The following is an 18,932-nucleotide window of genomic DNA, read 5'->3' as shown; positions in this document are numbered from 1 at the left end:
GATAGGAAGATGTATGTAATATCTGAATGAAGATTGAGTTATTTTGATTAATTCAGACAAAACGTTATTAGGTTTAAAAATTTATCTTTTCTTTCAGTGCAATCGATAATACCTTCCCGTTACATCTTCACCGCCTTGGTGTCGATGGGTCTAGCTATCATTTATGGGCTGAAGGTACAATTAACCGAAGATCGATTGCTTTAATATTTGATACACTCTATTAAATAACAATTTCAAAAAGTAATCTCTAGGTCAATTTGAGCGTGGCGATTGTCGTTATGGTAAAATTCATTTCACGTTTAATAAAATCACGTAACATTTTATGTTGATGAGCAATTCTTTTATGCCAGATTAATTCGACGGAGCTTAACGCAATAACAGCAACGGAATCGTCCCATCAATCACATCGACCCGCTCAAAACGTTTCTTATTACGACAAAGGAATTGATTTACCAGAATTGGCCTGTGATGACCCCAATTTTAAAGTTAACGAGACCTTCATTATTCAGGTACAGCATAAAATCGAAGCGCTGTGTTATTAGAGATTTTATGATGCTGTAAAAATTCCCACAAATATTTATAGGATGGGCCGTTTGTTTGGACCGAACCAGTTCAAGGTTTGATACTGGGATCGTACTTCTGGGGTTACATACTGACTCAAATTCCCGGTGGAAGAATCGCTGAAAAATACTCGGCGAAGTGGGTTATCTGGGGAGCCGTGATGACCAACGTAGTCTCCGCTCTTTTTACTCCGTTGGCGGCCAATAAAAGCTACATTGCCGTCCTTGTTGTTCGCTTCATTCAAGGGCTGGGCGCCGTAAGTCCTTATTTCCAACAGGTCAGTATTTAAATCTGATTCTAATTTCTTTTGAACTTAGGGAGTCTCTTCGCCAGCCATTCACGTTATGCTAACTAAATGGGTTTTGCCAAAAGAGCGAAATTTGATGTCCTCTTTGATCTACGCCGGTAAAATTCTAAAAATATCAAGAAGGATTGATTTCTAATAACTTATTTTACGGATTACAACAGGAATGGCCTTAGGTACGGTCATTTCCCTACCTTTTTCAGGTATTCTGGCCTCCGTTGGTGGATGGGAATCGGTTTTCTATGTTGAAGGTGGCTTAGCTTTGATTTGGTGTGTCCTGTGGCTCTTATTCATCTACGATTCGCCGGAAGAACATCCGCGCATAAACTCTGAGGAGTTGAATCTTTTTAAATCTTATTGTGGAGACGACAATCGTGAAAATTTGGATCCAGCGATCGAAACCAAATTAGAAAACGAAGAAACTAACTGTGAAGTGTTCACGTCGACTCGGTATTTATCTGGCGAAACGGCTGCAAAAGAAAATAAGAAAACATGGTGCAATAAAAAAGGAAAACCACATTCGGTATAATTTTTGGAAAATGCGTTAACTTTGTTTTATCAATAGAAATTTAACTTTTTGTTGATTTGTAGAAGTTACCTCCTGTACCTTGGAAAGCTCTCGCTACTTCCGGTCCATTCTGGGCTATTCTCGTGGCTCATACCTGCGCCAATTTCGGTTGGTACATGCTATTGGTTGAACTGCCCACCTACATGAAAGCCATTCTGCGCTTCAATATCAGCCAGGTGATGAGCGAAATGATCAGCACGTTCCGAATGCATCTGTTTTGATAATTTCCCTATTTTTCAAATAATCCATATTCGCAACAGAATTCTGCGTTGTCCGCTATTCCGTATTTGTCGTTGTGGGTTTTTAGCATCGTTTGGAGTAATCGTTTAGATTGGGCAAAAGGCAAGGGGTGGATCTCCACTACTACTGTGCGGAAGTTGTCAACAGCCGTTGGTAGGCAATCGTATAATTCCTATCTAATTAATAACATGACAGACTGAAATAATTTGACGCCGGGAATTTTTTTCAAAACAGCATCTTTGTTGCCCGCTGCCTGTTTAATTGGCGTCGCTCTGGTTGGATGTGACCGTGAAGCAGCAGTTGCCCTGGTGACTATCGGCACGATGTTCGTTGCCGGAATGTATTGCGGATTTCTCACCAATCACGTAGATATCGCACCCAATTACGCTGGTACTCTCATGGCCCTGACGAATACGGTAGCTACTATTCCAGGATTCATCGTTCCAGCATTTGTCGGCCAATTAACGCACGGAAATGTCAGTTAACTTGGAATAATGGATAGAGGTCCCGTAACTTCAAAATTTTTTTTTATTCAGCAAACTTTAGGGCAGTGGCAAATTATTTTTTATACAACGGCGGCCATTTACGTTGTTGAGTTCGTCGTTTACGCAGCGCTTGCATCTGGAGAAGAACAATCTTGGAACAAAGTTCTCCAACACAAAAACTGCAATGTCCAAGAGTTAGAGGAATGTAGGTAAGGTATGTCGTAAACAGTTTGTGCAAGAAAAACGTCATCGTGTTGCGGCAAAAAAAACTAGAGCTAATCCAACCCCATCATAAATAAAATGAATATGATCAGGTCACATTTTACGCAACTGTTAAGAGTAAATAATTACAGACGTGAAATTTTTTTTTCGAAAATTGTGTAATTAAGTATAGGCACAAAATACACGAGATGGTGTTTGACATTTGTATTCTAAATGCCATTTCTTATTTAAACGGGTTGGTTGAATTTTCAATAATTCCTGAATGTAAAGGCATCAGTATACCAATTTTCGAAATAAGCCAACAATAACGATTCAACACCAAACTACAGCGTAACACAAAACTTTGCTAGACAATAAATAATTTTAACATTAATATGTAATAATCTCGGTAATAATTATTATCATATAATAAGAACAGGGGAGTTTATTCACAATTCTATGTAAAAACAAAATATTTACCAATGATTGCGAAGTGGTGATGATTGCGTACTGAGGAGCACTGGTAGAGCGTTGGACAATACTTTGGTTACTCGGTGATAGTAAACTGGAGCAGAATAATATTTGGGTGTCGGGGTTTAGCAGGTTGGGGCAGCATGCGTAGACGTATAATACTTTGGTGCCTTGGTGGTGTAGTACTTGGAGCCTCGGTGTTATACTCTGGCTCTTTGGTGATGCAGCTCGGGGCACTAATAAAGTTGTAGTGTAGTAATTTAGGACAAGAATCACAGCAGCGTCTAGAGAACCAAACAAAAATAGTTAAAGAAAAAAGATAAAGACAAAAAGAAAAGTCAAAGAAAAAGATAAAGACAAAAAGAATAGTTAAAGAAAAAGATAATATTTAAAGACAAAGAATATTTAAAGAAAGAAAAAGACATAAAGATAAAAGATAAAAAAGAAACAGCAGTTAAACACAGCATATTTACCCTTGCTTGCGAATTGGTTGTGCCTTGATGGTGTAGTACTTCGGAGCTTCAGTGAAGTTGTGGGCAGCGTAGGTTGTAGTTGACCACTCGGGGGTGTTGGTGGTGTAGTAAACACTAAACAGCAAGCTGTCGTTTCTCAAAGCACAGTAGCATTTGAATTCCTCGGTGTAGTAAACTGGGGTAGCATACGTGGAGTTGTAATTTTCGGCCTTTTCGGTGTAGTAATAGAGGGTCTCGGAGTAGTAACTGACCAGTCATTACATATATTGTTGTGTAGCAAGAGCAAGACTGTGGCGTTGCGGTTTGCTATCCGCCATACACAGGGAGCATCAATACACCAGGACTCAGCCATCAACAATACAACGCTCAACAGCAGCACGAACCCATAGTTAACTAGACAATGAAAATATCAATAATATTTACTTCGTTTTCACCTGCGCACTGGTTAAACGATGAACAATCCAGTTGGTGAAGGAAACATCGGTACATCCGTGGTCGACTCAGCCATCAACGATACAACACCCAACAGCAGCACGACACCATAGTTAAATAGACAAATAATATAGTAATTCATCAATATTTAAAAATAACTGGCATATTAACCCATAGTCAATACTCAATAGTAGACATTTCTGCAAAAAGCAATGGAATGGCTCGCGGCTCGCCGTATGAGTGGCGGTACACCCGTCTCCATTAATATGTGACCTACCCGTATGGCGGGAAATTTGTTAATACTGCTTCAACTTGTCTTAACGCTGAATATCATTGCAGCGGCATGTCAAAATTCTTTTTTTTGTATTCTTTCTTGCCTGTTTCTCTCCCACCCCATTATACAAGACAAAGAATACAAAAAAAAAAGAATTTTGAGATGCCGCTGCAATTATATTCAGCGTTAAGACTAGTTGCAGCAGTATTAACAAATTTCCCGCCATTCGAGTGGGTCACATATTTATGGAGACGGGTGTACTACCAGTATTCTATAGCTCTGACTCGGTATAACTAGCGCCACCTATAAACTGCTTTCTGTCGTTACCGCTAGATGATAGGGTGTGCTGTCATGGAGACATACTTCTTGGTGTCGTATCTCAATATCTCTGGTTTGTTGTGGTTGAGTTATTGAAAACTCTTTCGGAATCAACGTAGGCTATGTAATTTGGTCTATAACAGTGAAAAACATTTCGGTTTTCTTAGAATTCAATCATGAATAGTGGTGTAAATGTATCTGAAGATTCTGCTGGAGAACTCCGAAGAATGGGAGAATATGCCGATCAGCTAAGAAGCTGGTTGGGACAAGCATATCAATGGCAAACATTACAATGCCTCCCTTATTCAATGCCTTCAGTTTTCATGCAAAGTAGACATCGTCCTTTGTCCAACAGTACACCAGTTTCGGCTACAACAGAAACGCCAGTGACAAATGTCAATCACCAACAAAGGCCATCTACTAGAATTGGTTCAGTTCTGGCAACACCTCCCATAGAAGGTATTTGATTTTCTTAAGCAAAATATTTTGGTTAGCGAGATTCATGCTTAATATTTAGAACAAAATTTTCGTTTTTTATTTATTAGGAAGAGTTTTTGAAGTCCCAAAACTTTCAAAGCGCTTATTGGCTGAAGTGATTGATTTTGGTTTACTGTTTTTCATCAAAGCCTTTGTGACATTAACAGTTCTAGATGCTTGGAATATGGAGTAGGTCACAATTTTTTTTATTTATCAGAATGGATTATGTAATACAAACAATAAAATATAATCTCTAGAGATTCAGGTTTTTTCCAAACTGAAGAAAAAGAAATAACAGAGGAAGCTGATTATGAAATGGCCATGGCAATTACTGCCAATTTGTTAACTATTGAACTGATTCACCGCTTACTAGTAGTTCTGTATGAAGTTTGTTTTACCCTTCAAGGTGGCACTCCAGGAAAACGAACAATGGGACTCAGTATAATTTCCTGCACAAAGTGTATCCCAGTTGGTATGTATACATCTTCATTACTACACCTGCTAAAATGTATTGAAGATTACATTCTATTTGTTTACAGGAGAAAATCGAGTGCTCGTGCAACCTGCAACGAAAGTCACATTTTGGAGATCTCTAGGTCGAGCATTCCTGAAGAATATGGGCACAGCCATTCTGTTTCCCACTTTCCTCCCATTAATGGTTGTTCAACATAATCGTACTTTATACGATATATTGTGTGGAACAGTTGTCGTTGAAAGCGAATAAATGCCAAAAGAACCTACCACATATGGCGCATTGTGTATCCCGATTAAAGCTGAAATGGTCTACTCTTGAAGTCTGAATCGATGTGCGCGATGGACACTTCATCTCTGCCTCGCATTACAACTTTCATTTTCTGTATCTTAGTGTTTTATGTCGACCAAAATTATTCCCCCAGTTGTTTCTATGTTATTACAAACTTTAACAAACATTTAATTGTTTCATTATTACATAGACTGTCACTTTCGGTAGGTCCGCAAGTTTTAGTAAATTTTCCACAAGATTACAAATACACTGTATAGATATTTTGTATAAAGCTATTAAGCTACTAATTAAGCGCACGTTTTGAGTCGAAAAGTAGAGGAACTAGGGAATAAAATCGGTTTTCTCGTTCATTTTTCAATTGTTTTCCCTACCGCTACGTGGTTCTAGTTGCAGTGTAACTATAGGCTACATACATTCTGGTTAACCGGCCTTCTCTTTCTACAAAACCTTGTCAAAATAAGGGGGAAACATGGCTGGAATAGAAAAACATCGCGATAGAGAATGACTCAGCGCGTTTTCTACCTGCGATGAAATTTTTCTTTCACGTCTACCACGTAGAACTCCCACTTTACGCCTTAAAAAAAGAAAATTTTAAATAAAATGAAAAAAGGTGACAAGAAAGATAGGAATGCTAATGCCAACAAATTTGATCTGGTGAGTGATGAAATCCAAAATGTTTGTTGTTGTTTTACTACTTTTAAATGCAAAACTAATGTGAGGTAACTTTTAGGAACCTTTGTCTCCATCCCCTTGTCTGGGTATTTCTGATGATGAGTTAGTATCCATATCTGTTCGAGACTTGAATAGACAACTCAAACTTAGAGGTTTGACAAGAGAAGAGGTAACAGAAACTTCAGTCTGACACATTGCATATTTTTAACAAGACTGTTCTACAGATAGTTAGGATGAAGCAACGCCGTAGAACCTTAAAGAACAGAGGTTACGCAGCTAGGTATATTGTCACATCATACTGTGTTTGATGTTGGGTATTTCCTTTAAAATACAAATAGCTAACAAGTGTTTTTTTTTTAGCTGTCGCATCAAGAGGATAGAGCAAAAGGACGAACTGGAGCAGGAGAAAGTTGGTGAGCTTTCAGAAACAGAGAAGCTGGCAGAAGATAATGGCAAGATCCGTGAAGAGATTGAAGCCCTTCATCGCAAATATGAAGCCCTACAGAAATTTGCTCTTCAAAAGAAAATTCCTTTGCCTTCAGAAATGGATCCACTGCACTAATGTTTATCTATTTCAACTACCTGCATCTTACATTTCTAAATCTAATTTCATGAATGTTTCAAAAACGAAAGGGCTTAAAAAAGGGGCTTGAATGGTTCTGTTTGAGAGAAAGAAATACATGTACTTACCACGTAGTTCGTTGTTTCGACGTATAGATGTCTTTCTTCTCGTTCTCGACTGCTTTTTCGTGTCTGGAGGGTATGTAATAACCAAGGTTCGAAAAAGTTCCCAGTCACGCACGATGGCCCACAGGTTCGTTCTGCCGCCACGAGAGACACAGATAGCGTCTTCAATGCAGTTGCCGCTGTTGAAGGTTAAAATGTCAAAGCCAAAGGGAAATTTGGCCGAGTTTGTCGAGACTAACGAACCTCCCAGACAAGAAATGCTCAAAAAATTTGTTTCCAACGTTATTTGACAACACTAATCCAGATAAATGTTGTAGCTTATAGACTGACGGAATTGGAAGAGTTTGAAAACTACAATCCATCTCAACACTTACCGAGAGTTCAGAAACACCCGCTGCAGCAGCAGTCTCCTTTCTTCAATAAGAAAAAAACCTGTTTGACGGGGTCATAAAAAAACTGGAACATAAAGAAAACCATGAAATATGACATTAGTAAGCTGCAGTTCGTCGAGATATGAATTCGGTCGTATTGAAACTATGAAAGAGCGATGCAAACGGAAGTCGAAGTATTGTTACTCTGATCATCCGCTCCCGCGCGTTTCCCCCCCCCCCCCCTCTCTCTTAAACTCCCTGCGCGAAATAGGGCGTTTTCGTGCGTGCATGAAAGACGGCAGCCGTCCGATAAAAATTCACGCGGCTTAAAAAATAACAACAAAAAAGAGAGCCATGACGCCGAGTAAAAGAGAAAAAAAAACGGGTTAAAAATAATGAAAGGGTCCCCCCTTCTCTCCCCCAATCCACCTCTTTTGCAAAAGGCCCTGGGCGGAGTTTGTTGCGCGGGGCTAGATAAACAACCATTTCTTGCCATTGGTTCAATTCGTTGGAGGGCGGAGTCACTGGGCTCGACTCTTCTCTTGCATTCGACTCGCGTTCAACCATTCTGTTGAGAGACTCTGTCGAGGAAACTACGTTCGTTTGTGCTGGTTTTTTTTCGTAGTGACGCTCAGTCGAAATTGTTGGTGCCAGGCACAATTTTCATCAAAACAACACTTTTGATTGTGAAAACAAAGTTGACATTGCAGAAATCTGTCAGTTCGATATCGGTTTAGTGCTGTCGTGTGTTGAAAGCGAAGAAATCATCTAAAAATTCACCGAATTTCACCTTTTGGAAAACGTTGGATCACTGTTTGCTAATAGTGACGCCGCCTGGAAAGTTCCGCGACGGCACCGTCGCAGTTCTATCTTTTTTTTGCGGCGTAGTTCATCCTGAACTGACTATCTTAGGCCCCCGTGTTGACGCTAGTCTTTATTAGCTGACCACAATTCCGACGGCTTTTACCGGGTAAGAAAAACTCACATTTCTGTAAATTTCGGCAGCTCCTAGTCTTGTCAAGTGGAAGTTGATTTTTCTTCTAAAGATCAAAGGCGCGTTTTGAAGTTGATTTTTCGTCAACTGATGATATTACGTAGAAAGCACGTTGATTGGCCTGTGTCCCATGGGCATTTATGTTTGCTGCAACTGTACGTTTACCTTGAATGACGCAACGGCTCAAGACATTTACTATTGTTAGGCCAATCCCTTCGTGTCTACTAACTTTTTACGTAGGTGGTTTTTCTGCTTGCAATTACCATAAACAAACTCAATAACACGATGATAAGACAGGAGGGTTGCTGCAGCATGTGAATATAATTTTCAGTTGAGATGCATTTCCCCATCTGCTGATGACCTCTTTCCCGGCGTTTTCTCTTTTAATGTTTTAAACATCTTTTTATTTATTTTTTGGAACAATTTTCAACCGCCACCCCCTCACTATGATCGAATTTCCCGCTTGCCTCGTCGCGTTCCAGCTTGTAGGTTGAGTCCGATCCGATTTCACTCAAAACCTTTCCCGTGTTTAGCCGTAATATTCTCTTTTATTGTCGCGCCGAGAGTCTTCACATCAGTTGACCGGGAGAGATATCGTTATCAGTTGCTGCTGTGTCGGCTGATGTTTCTAGTAGTCGTCACCCAGTCACGAGGTCAAATTAACTTTTTTTATTTTGCGCCGTTATTTATTATTATTTTTTTAAAAAAGAGAGAACCTCGCAGCGTCGTGTGACTATTGATCTCCTCGAATTGGTTGTAGCAAAGGATCGATGTGAACGCTGACGTGGGCTGATTTAGATGTGATGGACGTTCGAATATCTTAGGCAATCGATCAATAACCTAATTTGTCGTTTCTTTTGTATTTTTAGCGTTGGGTGCAATGGGCAACGTCCGTGACTTGTTCGTGAAACAATCGTAAGACATCTTGGCGAAGGAAAATAATCATGGATCCGGAATCGGGCAAAGTCGGGCAGTTGCAGCAGGCTGCGATGCTAGTCGTTGCTGGATCGACACGTCTAAACACATCTCCAATGATTCCCGGAATGAAAACGGAATTTCCAGGACCTCCACCCGTCTACGATGGGCACGGTTTCGGTCCGCCCGTCGTCCTGGATCTGTCTCCCCGTGGTGTCGACCACCACCCTTCATCCATCCAGTCACCTTACACTCCTGGTAATAACAGACACGGTGCATGTCCAGTCGAATTCAGTAGACATTCATTTCAATAATAGTCTTCGCGGAATACTCTTGTGCGATGGGGGCGGCTTGTCGGGACATGAAACAGACACAAAAAGAGAGAGGACGGTCCTGTCAGTTGTCACCAATACCCCTGTGGTGGTGGTCAAGTCGCGCAACAAGGTCAAAGTTCACTTGAAGGGCCTTTTCTATCCATGACGGATAACTTTTTTACGACTTTATGTATAGGCCTATTTGTGCTTTAGAGTTCTTCCTACTCTTTTCTACTAGCCAATGGTTATTATTAGTGCACCACATAACTTTTTTTTAAAGAGCCAGGTCATTTACTTGACTGTTTTTCTCTTTACCACCCCTCGAGGGATACGTCAGTAGGGTTGAATTTCGACAGACATTACGGAGAAAAATAGAAATTAAAAAGAGAAAAAAAAAAAACGATGGTAATACAAGAGCTCTGGGAAACGTTGGCAGTTGGACAGATTCACTTTGGTCATCAGAACTATCTAATCCTGTAAAAAGAAGGAGGAAATTTTCCATTCCGAAACAAAGTGAAGGAAGGTTCAATTAGATTCCCGCTCTTTTTCTTTGAAAAGCACCTTTCTCAAGTCGACCTGTGTGTTAAAATAAAAGTTTCGAGGGTTGCAGTGACTCCTCCCTTTTCCTTACCTGTTAATCTTTCAGCCCCCCCTGAGGGAGTGGGGGGTTGTGACTTGTGAATGTACATATACAACAAGAGAGAAATGTGTTTTAACTTTTATATACGACAATAACCTGGGGATATTTTTCGAAGCTTGGGTGTGTGGCCTTGGGAAGAGAGTCTGCTGGACTGGTATGATTGTGTGTTAGCCCCCTTGTTAGCCACCTTAAAATAGAAAATTTTGGCCGTTGTTTGACAATCATGTTGTTGACTTGGAGCTATTTCCGCAATCATTTGCGTCTTTAAACATCCGACCAAGTTTTCTGGGAACTGACGTTTGTTGTTATTGCGTTTGGCCTGCGTTGGCAATGTGACGACGACGCCTTCCTTTTATTACAGTGACGGTGGACGGAGAGTGTGGCGGAGAGATGGAGACGCGGATCAAACGTGAAGTCAAGACGGAATCGCCGGATTCCGCCGGCGGTGATGAGGACGAGAGTGGAGACGACGACCAAGTGGATAGCGGCACACAAGAAGAAGAAGAAGAGATGGGGGGAGGAGGAGGATGTAGCCGGACGATGCCACGAATGCCGGAGGCGAGTCTCTTCAAATGGCACCAGAGGAGGCAGCAGAAACGGCACCAGGATGAGCAATTGCAAGTCATCCAGCAGCCGGCTACGGTGATGACAGTCGACGGCTCCTTGCCATCACCACCACCACCACCCACTGATCTCGATTTCGTCGCTTCTATTCCCAAGCGGAAGGCTTTGATCCATCCGCAACGCAAGCACAACGCCACAACGGCCTCTTCATCGAATGTTGCCATTCCGGTCGGCATTGCCGTGGCCAGGCAGCGTAGGGAAAAATGCCGCTCCGATACGCCCATGCCGCCCGTCCATCCCAAAGCTAGGCGTGCCGCCCAGTCCAGTCCCGTTTCTTACCCAACGGACCTATTGTGTAACATGTCCAACTCATCCGCCGGATCTACTGAGCAACAACATCTCTTCAGTCCTTCTTCACTAGCTGGCCTAAGTGCAAGCTATCCGGCCGGAAGAGCCGTTTATAATCCAACGGCTCTTTACGCTGGCCATCCAGCAGCTCCGTCGCTCGTCTCCACTCCGGCCGCAAATTGGGGCTGGTCCAATCAGGCGGAGTATAATGCTGCGGTGGCCAACTCCCTTTGGTCGACAACTGACATGAACTCCATCATGGGCTATTCGACTTATCTACCCACTCCACCGTCATCCAGCGTCTCTTCATCTCTTCTGCATCAACATCATCATCATCATCATCTCGCTGGCGGAATGACTCCTTCGCCTTTCCTTCTGATCCCCACCGCCTGTCTGGGTGAGTTTCCTTTTTTTTCTTTTCTCGTTTGGTTTTATCTTTCAACATGCGAACGAGAAATAATACCCGACAACGAATTGAAAGAATCGGGAAAAGTCAGCCATTTTCGTCCGATATAATCCGATCACTTGGTATTGTCGGCTGACATCACAGATCTGAGTCCATTGATCCCGATTCGATCGGCACGGAAAAATAGGAAAGAATTTCGCAGCTCATTCACACACACACACACACACGGGTTTCAAAGTTTAAAATACGGAAATGGAATCTTGGAAGCCAAACAAAACACGCTTAAAAGGAACAAGTTTAGAGTGTTGAGCATATAGAATGTGTGGGATTCAGTTGCATCTTGACGTCGCCTTGAATTTCGAACGGAGAGCAACAGGAAACGGTCGGCGCGCGCACTCTGGCACCTCCCGTAAAACAAATCCCGAGTATCCCGCACTAAAAGACCAATGACCTGATAAAAACGATTTAAAAGTGCCCGACAGTTTTGTAATGAAGCAAAGATTAAGTCTCACCAAGCGACGTGGAATATCAGTATACCCCTCCCGAAATGATTCATTCCTTTTTTAACTTATCTGTTGTCGCCAAGGGGAACGAATTCGACATAGTTGTGGGTTTTCTTTTCACTCGAATGTTTTTGCGTTGATCGATCAACCTCACTCTCACTGAAATCCATTATATAGCCCGAGACTTTCCATTGAATTCACATTAGCTGCACTATAGTTGACAACATCTCTAAGTGTCGTGAAAGAGAATAGAAAAGATAGAGAGAGGCTTCACCCCCACAATCTGGTAACAACAACATCGAAGAATAAAAAAAATTAAAATGTACTGCCATGTCGACAAACCAGCGTGACAAGAGGGAACAAAGTTAATCAGTTTGAAACTAGTCTCGTCTAAATGAAAAGAGAAAGGACCAATTCTTTTTTCCTTCTCCACCCGACCCCATTATTATATCCCGCATCCAGGAGACGCCATGGACGGGATGCCAGCTATTGTATTCTAATTCGATATGCTCCCGATCTAAACGAGTAAAACTGCCAACAGATTGGTGGACTTTTAAAGGCAATTTTCGTTTTCACTTGGTTCTCACCAAGGACGTTGTCGTGGGGAAAAACAAAAGTTTTTTCTTTTCCTTTCGGTTCGTTGAAGCGGATCGCCATTTAAAACAAAAATTTGATCCAGCTAATAAGACCGTTTCATCTTTCACTTGCGATAATCATTTGAATGGATTGACTGACCGTAAAATTTAATTTCAACTTTTTTTAAATGCGCAGATTCGTATCCACGGGCAACGGTTCTGTGGCCGGGCTATGCGGCGTCGGCTCAGTCGCCGTGGGGACTCCCACCAGATATGGCAGCGACTCCGACAGCTTCATGGTCTCTCCATCCGCCGGTCATCGGGTCGGCTTTTGAACTGCCGCTTCTGAGGGCTGAGTCGTGTGAGGAGTCGTCCACCCACGCGTCCAAACCCGAATGCGTCACCAATAGTTGCCCCACCAACGTAGCAGACATCAAGGAAGAACGAATGAGTCCAGAACCGCCTGTTCCAGAGAAAAATGAACAGCCGATCCCGTCCGAAACGGCCCAGCCGCTGGAATCTGTCACAACAGCGACGGAGCAGACAACCATCCGAGTCAGAGACAACCTCACCACCATCCCAGTTAGTCAGGATCCAATCATCTGCGTTCCAAATTCATTAGACGATCGACGCGTCCCTTCACCGACAGTCCAGGAGAATCCAGCGCCATTGGCGGATTATTCGGGATTGCAGCTCTTGTCGGATAGCATTGAGCGATTTGTTTCAGCTGATCAGTCGAAATTGACGAACCAGGCGGAAACAATCAAGATGGTCAAAAAGGAGCACTGCAGCAGCAGCAGCAGCAGCGACAAGCCGGTGACAGTGGAAATGGCCGGAAACGCGCTAGATGTCTTGTGCGCGGCCGCCTTGTACCAGCAGTCAGATCCGCCTCCATCGACCAACGAGTCTAGGGAAATTTTGCCGGACACGTCATGCGGCCCACGCCCAGCCGGATTTCAGGTGGAATTCGACTTCCGCTCCAAGCTGGCTGAATTACAACGCAAGTATAAGGAGAAACAAAAGGAGCTGAGTAGCCTAAGTAAATGAGAATGTCAATAATTTCCCCCACCCCCCGTCCGAGTGGTGCGTTCGGTAGTTTTGACTAACAATGTACCTGTTCATTCTGCAGAATGCAAGAAGAAGTTGGACAAGAAGAAGAAAAAGAAGCGATCCAGCTCTGACAAAGAAGAGAAAGCTTCACGAAGACGGAATAGCAGCAGTAGCAGTAGCCGCGACGGAAGCCACCATTCGGCAACAAAGCAACCAGAGCAGTCGAGCGAGCCGGCCAAAATCGTTTCGACGTCAGTCGACTTCATCGTTCCCGGTCGTTTGGAGCTGCCGTCATCTACTACTGCTACGCAACGGTTCACGGGTGTGTAACACAAAACGAACGTCATAGACGCCCACCTCTTGGTTTTCATCGACCAACTCTCTCCGAGCTGTCTTTCCCCCCCTGCCGCAGCGCTTTGGCGAGATTAGATCGTTCAAAATGACTTAATGTACTCCCCCATTTCCTTGCAACAACAGCTCGCTAACAAGTCGATCCCGTTTCTTTTTATTTGAACATTTCCAACATGTTTTTTTGTTGGTTTCTGTTGGTTTTTTGTCTCTGTCGTTGGCGACTAATGCTTTTCGATTCCATCAAGGAAAGAGAGCGCCCCACCGTAATGATGAGAGAGTCCAGAAAACCACAAATATCCGCCCCCACCTATTAATCGAATTTGCGGTCTAACAAAAGCGGATTTGGTCTTCATTATTGTTAACGTTTCTCTCTCCATTTTTTGATATTTTTCCTTCCAAGGTGATGAAGTGGAACTGCCGAGGATTCCGACTTCGTATGCGGCCGCTTTGGCGTCGGCTGCCAACTCTTTAGCCCCCACACTGCCGACCAATGCTGTCATTCCGGCAGAGAAGAAGAAACGCAAACCGGATTTCCCTGTGCGGAAGCAGGATTCCGAATTGACCGAAACGATTGTGCCCAGTAAGAAGCGCAAATTTTTCCAATTGTTCCAGTGGTGCCACTCGGGCGATCCATCTGCCACCAAAAAGAACAAGAAAAAGAATTCCTCTGGACATAAATCCAAGAGTCCCGCCAAACCCAAAATGAAACCCAAACTCAAAGGTAAGAAAATGTGGTTCCTATTGTTTTCCTTTTTCTTCCGGCCGTAGTAGAAAAAAAAAAACCTTCCTGCGGTGAAGCTTCCGTTGATGGAATCGACAAATGACATTGATCAATGTCCACTTGGAGTCCCCTCTTCCACCCAAAATTGAGCAAGATGCTTTGGCTTGATGAAGCAAAAGTATAGACGAGGGAACTGGTTTCTCTCTGCTCTTTTTTGTTTTTTTTTTCTTTTTCCAGCCACAGGTGGAAGTTGGGCGCGCGTCCAGCTTACCAATCAGGTTGTTATCTCTCCAACCCAAAGAGTCCAATAGAACCTGCTCAAGGCTATATAGCATTACAAATGAGATCAATAGAACCCTATTGGGGTGGGAAAGGGTCGAGCAAAATTATTCAAGTCACGTCTCTAGTCAAAGATTCGGGATTCCCTAAAATGTTCAAACTCGGATCTATCTTGGGCTGTTCTTTATATTCTTTGAGATGAATGCTCGGCTGTTTATGTGTTGTCCACTTGATCAATGGCGATGTGTTTGTTTTGTTTCGTTTTAAATAGCCGAGCTCCAATTGAAGCAGCAGCCCAGTAGCAGCAGCAGCGAGGAAAGTGAAGAAGAAACTCTGGAAGGAGAGGAGAAGGAAGATGCGGAAGAAGAGTGCGATCGACTGGAGCGACATTGTTTGCCAGCCTTGCAATTTCTTCAGCTGAGCGACGATAGTAATGCTGAAATCGATACTGTCTCTACGACTTGTATTCCACCACCACCGGCTCCTACTCCTCCACCGGCTTCCACCCCTACACCTATTCCCACTCCTCCACTGGCTTCCCCTACTCAACCGATACCTGCGCCGACTACACCTCCACCTGCGACGACGTGTGAACCGGTGATTGAAGTCCCAGTCGTTGAGCGGCCAACTGAACCAGAAAAACGGTACAACCTCAAACCAAAAAGAAATAATAGCCAAGCTCAGTTTTTGTTTCCGATTGAATGGAGTTAATCCTTTTTTTTTTACCATTGATCCAGCAGCGATCCGGAACCAACAAAAGATACCACCAAATCGCCGTGGTTACTGACTCAAGATCTACTCCAGGACGGGCTACGCGTGCTAATATCGGAACAAGAAGGACTTTTGCATGGTGGCACCGTATCGGGGATCTGTCCACCCGACATTTACGGTGTCGTGGTAGACGGTGAGCGTGGCAGCCGGCCTAGAATTCTCTCAACGGAAGAACTACTTCACGAAGCAGTGAGTTGCCGTATATAGACTTTTCGATGTGTGTGAGCCCAGCGTCTTCCCAGTTTTCCCATCATTTTTTGGGTTTTACTTTACGAGTGTCGTCCTGATCATTTATTACCCGGGCGCGTTGAATCGTTAACTGGATGTCCGGATAGTTATGGCTATTGCTCCGCAACAAGAAGAAAAAAAGCTCCTCCCATTTTCTTTGTTCTTTCAGCGTGAATGTCATAGGATCAGAATACTGACGACGACGCGAGTGTCCCTCGGCAAAAACTTGATAGCACATGACGGAGGATCCTGCGTGATTTTTAATGATCTCACTTGTTTTTATATAATTTCAATTTTTAAGTTGCTGGAAGTTTGTCCGCTCGGTCTCAGCCAGCTGCAGGTCGGAACACGCGTTTGCGGCTACTGGAGTCGCAAGTCACGTTGCCTCTATCCGGGTTTCGTTTCCAACATCCATCCGGCCACTCTACCGCCTAACGCCAGTACGAACTTAATTAACTTGACGAATGTTTCAATTCTATTGGCTATGACGTATGTATTGACGTCATCCGTTACGGCTGTCTTTTGTCATTCAGGTCATCGAAGTGTTGCACGCGAGGATGAGATCGACGTCGAGTTTGACGACGGCGACAGCGGCCGCATTCCCGTCAGTCAAATTAGACTTCTACCGCCAGATTATCCCGTGTTGGGCAAGTGTCCAATCCGATTTGACATTACAGCACTGGCTGTATACTCTCTTCCTATGGTCCCATTTACTAAATCGCATTTTCGTTTCGACATTACAACAGAAAGGGATCCTAATCCACTGCTGCCGATAGAGAGCCGACGCCATAAGAGGCGCATTTCCGAGCCGGCCTCTGCCACGACAGCCCAAATTCCCGTAGTAGCTGTCAAGCCGTCGGTTCACAAAGAGACAGAAGGAATGGCGGCGGTGGCGGCGGAAGTGGACGAGCCGGCCGAGAAGAAGAACAAGAAAACGGAAGGTGACGAGTCTAAAGAAAACAACGACGATGGTAACGTCCAGTTAAAAAAGTGTAGAAAGAGCAAAAAACATAAAAAGAAGCACAAGAAAAAGCGCCAAATTGAGACGTCAGATGAGCTGCCTCCGGTGTTGGACCAGCCGGATTTGATCATTCCCATCAGTCCCGGATTGGCCATCGATCACGCTCTAGAGGGTGCGGCAGCGGATGACAGCGAGCCCATCGTCAAAATGGAAACGAGAGGCAGCAAAGAAGCGGTCAACTACTCTGGTATGAGCCCGATTCGTTCATCATTTTGATGACATGTTACACAGTATGTGTTGACTTGAATCGAAACGTACACAGCTTCGCCGCTTCCTCGCCGGGCGGCAGCCAAGACCAGATCTCCAGAGCCCCAGCAGCCGCAGCAGCAGCAGCAGCGTAAAACCAATAAGAGCAAAATGGCGGCATTCCTGCCGGAACGGCAATTGTGGCAGTGGTTAGGCGCCAGTTTCAAGAAAGCATCCAAGGGGAAAGGCCGTAAAGAATTCTACAAAGCCATCCATCGCGGAGATGAAATCATCCGCGTAAGTAGCGAGCCATTCAAATTTGTTTCATTTCAACCCAAATTCAATCAAAATTTCGTCCAACAGGTCGGTGACTGTGCCGTGTTCTTGTCAGCCGGTAGACCTGATCGTCCCTACGTTGGCCGTATCGAGCTTCTCTGGCAGTCGTGGGGTGGTTCCATGACAGTTAAAGTTCGTTGGTTCTACCACCCCGAAGAGACTTGCGGAGGACGCCGGCTCACCAATCTCAAGATTCCGGTAATAACAAATTTCTATTAAATTCAAAATAGTTCATGTGCAATATTTTGTTGTTTATAAAAAAAAGGGCGCTTTATTTGAATCGAACCATGTCGACGAGAACGACGTGCAGACCATCTCACACTGTTGCACCGTCTCCTCACTAGACGAGTACCGCCTTCTGTGCAAAGGCAAACCTGACGTCAATTTGAATTTGGACGACAACAACAGTTCTGGCTACGACCAATTCTACCTAGCCGGCTTCTATGATCCCACATCCGGCCACCTGAGCTTCGAATCGGACGTGCTGGAACAGTAGCAGTAGTCTCACGTACCGTATTGTCTGTTTGTATGTCTAATCTTTCTTCATTTTTCATCCGGTGAAGGTTAACAATGCGTTGATAGTGCAATACCATATCACAGACCATGCCCCCCCTCATTTATTTTGGTTAATCTAATGTTTTCTCGGCAGCCTTATGGCACTCGATGTGTCTTCGCTTCAAGGTACCAGCGCTTCATTCCCATCCCCCTTCCCCACACGCCCTTTTTTTTAAAAAAAAAGGTCCATGTAGACACCTGCGCGAAATCCACACACAAATCGCCTCTACATTTAGTCTGGTTTACATGTGATAATTATCCATCAATCTTTGGCTTCTAAATATTATTATACAGTCCGTATATAATGTTATATTATATATAATCGTATGCTACCTGTAAATAAGTTTTAAAGTGTATCTATTTTGGAAAAACAAACAAACAATCCTTGGACGTTGCAATCAATCAATAACCGTTTGGGGCAATTACACAGACAATGAAAAGGAAATAATATGAGAAACTAAGAAGTACCTGTCGCAACGCTTTTTTTACGCAATCCAGCGTGGTTGCGTGGGCTAAAAAAGAAATGCTTTGATTGCTTGATTGTATCTTATTGTGTATTGTATCGGTGCCCGTTTAGCCATATAATATTATCTTGAAATCGGAGCATCATACTATTTAAACTTGGGACAACAATAATACTGGTAAACCCTAATGCCAGACCCTGTTACCATTATTCGTTTTTACAATTACATGCGAAATATCATCCAGTCTTGTATGTCTTATTCTTCTGATTCATTTCTCTCCATTTTGGCCCAATGTTTGTGTAGTTACGGAACTATATATGAGACATTACATTTGCTTTCCAGATCGGAATTGTTTTTTGTTTTTTTTTCTATTCAACCCGCTCACAAAGAAGTTTTTAAATTCTAAAATCTATG

General features: G+C 43.3%; 4 protein-coding genes across 5 annotated transcripts; all 4 read left to right on the top strand.

Moving 5' to 3' along the window:
• Positions 1–278: 278 nt before the first annotated feature.
• On the top strand, positions 279–2,371 carry LOC124314546 (putative inorganic phosphate cotransporter). The gene is made up of 9 exons (XM_046779741.1): positions 279–312; positions 382–509; positions 584–817; positions 879–966; positions 1,030–1,388; positions 1,457–1,609; positions 1,694–1,826; positions 1,908–2,149; positions 2,210–2,371. Exons 1-9 carry the CDS (start codon positions 279–281, stop codon positions 2,369–2,371), a joined length of 1,533 nt encoding a protein of 510 aa, XP_046635697.1.
• Positions 2,372–4,349: 1,978 nt separating this feature from the next.
• Positions 4,350–5,733, top strand: LOC124314220 (protein FAM8A1-like). Its single transcript, XM_046779361.1, has 4 exons — positions 4,350–4,786; positions 4,873–4,993; positions 5,062–5,276; positions 5,344–5,733. The coding sequence occupies exons 1-4, from the start codon at positions 4,504–4,506 to the stop codon at positions 5,526–5,528; spliced, it is 804 nt and encodes a 267-aa protein (XP_046635317.1). The 5' UTR covers positions 4,350–4,503; the 3' UTR covers positions 5,529–5,733.
• Positions 5,734–6,006: 273 nt separating this feature from the next.
• LOC124314281 (transcription factor MafK-like) lies at positions 6,007–6,935 on the top strand. The gene is made up of 4 exons (XM_046779447.1): positions 6,007–6,221; positions 6,298–6,408; positions 6,464–6,519; positions 6,600–6,935. Exons 1-4 carry the CDS (start codon positions 6,168–6,170, stop codon positions 6,799–6,801), a joined length of 423 nt encoding a protein of 140 aa, XP_046635403.1. The 5' UTR covers positions 6,007–6,167; the 3' UTR covers positions 6,802–6,935.
• Positions 6,936–7,874: 939 nt separating this feature from the next.
• On the top strand, positions 7,875–18,867 carry LOC124313958 (protein winged eye-like). Of its 2 annotated transcripts, none has more exons than XM_046778853.1 (14): positions 7,875–8,267; positions 9,161–9,464; positions 10,522–11,469; positions 12,753–13,595; positions 13,686–13,928; positions 14,358–14,678; positions 15,229–15,601; positions 15,698–15,917; positions 16,258–16,396; positions 16,490–16,603; positions 16,703–17,164; positions 17,240–17,460; positions 17,527–17,697; positions 17,765–18,867. In XM_046778853.1, the coding sequence occupies exons 2-14, from the start codon at positions 9,236–9,238 to the stop codon at positions 17,993–17,995; spliced, it is 4,515 nt and encodes a 1,504-aa protein (XP_046634809.1). In that variant the 5' UTR covers positions 7,875–8,267; positions 9,161–9,235; the 3' UTR covers positions 17,996–18,867. The 2 variants fall into 2 exon arrangements, with proteins under 2 accessions (XP_046634809.1, XP_046634808.1); XM_046778852.1 differs by having other exon boundaries at positions 15,695–15,917.
• Positions 18,868–18,932: the final 65 nt, after the last annotated feature.

Source organism: Daphnia pulicaria, chromosome 10 (assembly GCF_021234035.1).
Source record: "Daphnia pulicaria isolate SC F1-1A chromosome 10, SC_F0-13Bv2, whole genome shotgun sequence".
Lineage (NCBI taxonomy): Eukaryota > Metazoa > Arthropoda > Branchiopoda > Diplostraca > Daphniidae > Daphnia > Daphnia pulicaria.
Note: the sequence above shows the minus strand (reverse complement) of the source record. Positions and strands in the feature narration are given on the sequence as shown.

Coding starts and splice junctions, on each gene's coding strand:
- LOC124314220 (XM_046779361.1), top strand. CDS start 4,504: ATGAATAGTGGTGTAAATGTATCTGAAGATTCTGCTGGAGAACTCCGA. Junction 4,787..4,872: donor GGCAACACCTCCCATAGAAG/GTATTTGATTTT, acceptor TTTATTTATTAG/GAAGAGTTTTTGAAGTCCCA. Junction 5,277..5,343: donor CACAAAGTGTATCCCAGTTG/GTATGTATACAT, acceptor ATTTGTTTACAG/GAGAAAATCGAGTGCTCGTG.
- LOC124314546 (XM_046779741.1), top strand. CDS start 279: ATGGTAAAATTCATTTCACGTTTAATAAAATCAC. Junction 967..1,029: donor GTCCTCTTTGATCTACGCCG/GTAAAATTCTAA, acceptor GGATTACAACAG/GAATGGCCTTAGGTACGGTC. Junction 1,389..1,456: donor AAAAAGGAAAACCACATTCG/GTATAATTTTTG, acceptor GTTGATTTGTAG/AAGTTACCTCCTGTACCTTG.
- LOC124314281 (XM_046779447.1), top strand. CDS start 6,168: ATGAAAAAAGGTGACAAGAAAGATAGGAATGCTAATGCCAACAAATTT. Junction 6,222..6,297: donor ATGCCAACAAATTTGATCTG/GTGAGTGATGAA, acceptor GGTAACTTTTAG/GAACCTTTGTCTCCATCCCC. Junction 6,409..6,463: donor GAGGTTTGACAAGAGAAGAG/GTAACAGAAACT, acceptor ACTGTTCTACAG/ATAGTTAGGATGAAGCAACG.
- LOC124313958 (XM_046778852.1), top strand. CDS start 9,236: ATGGATCCGGAATCGGGCAAAGTCGGGCAGTTGCAGCAGGCTGCGATG. Junction 9,465..10,521: donor CCAGTCACCTTACACTCCTG/GTAATAACAGAC, acceptor CTTTTATTACAG/TGACGGTGGACGGAGAGTGT. Junction 17,698..17,764: donor TCACCAATCTCAAGATTCCG/GTAATAACAAAT, acceptor TATAAAAAAAAG/GGCGCTTTATTTGAATCGAA.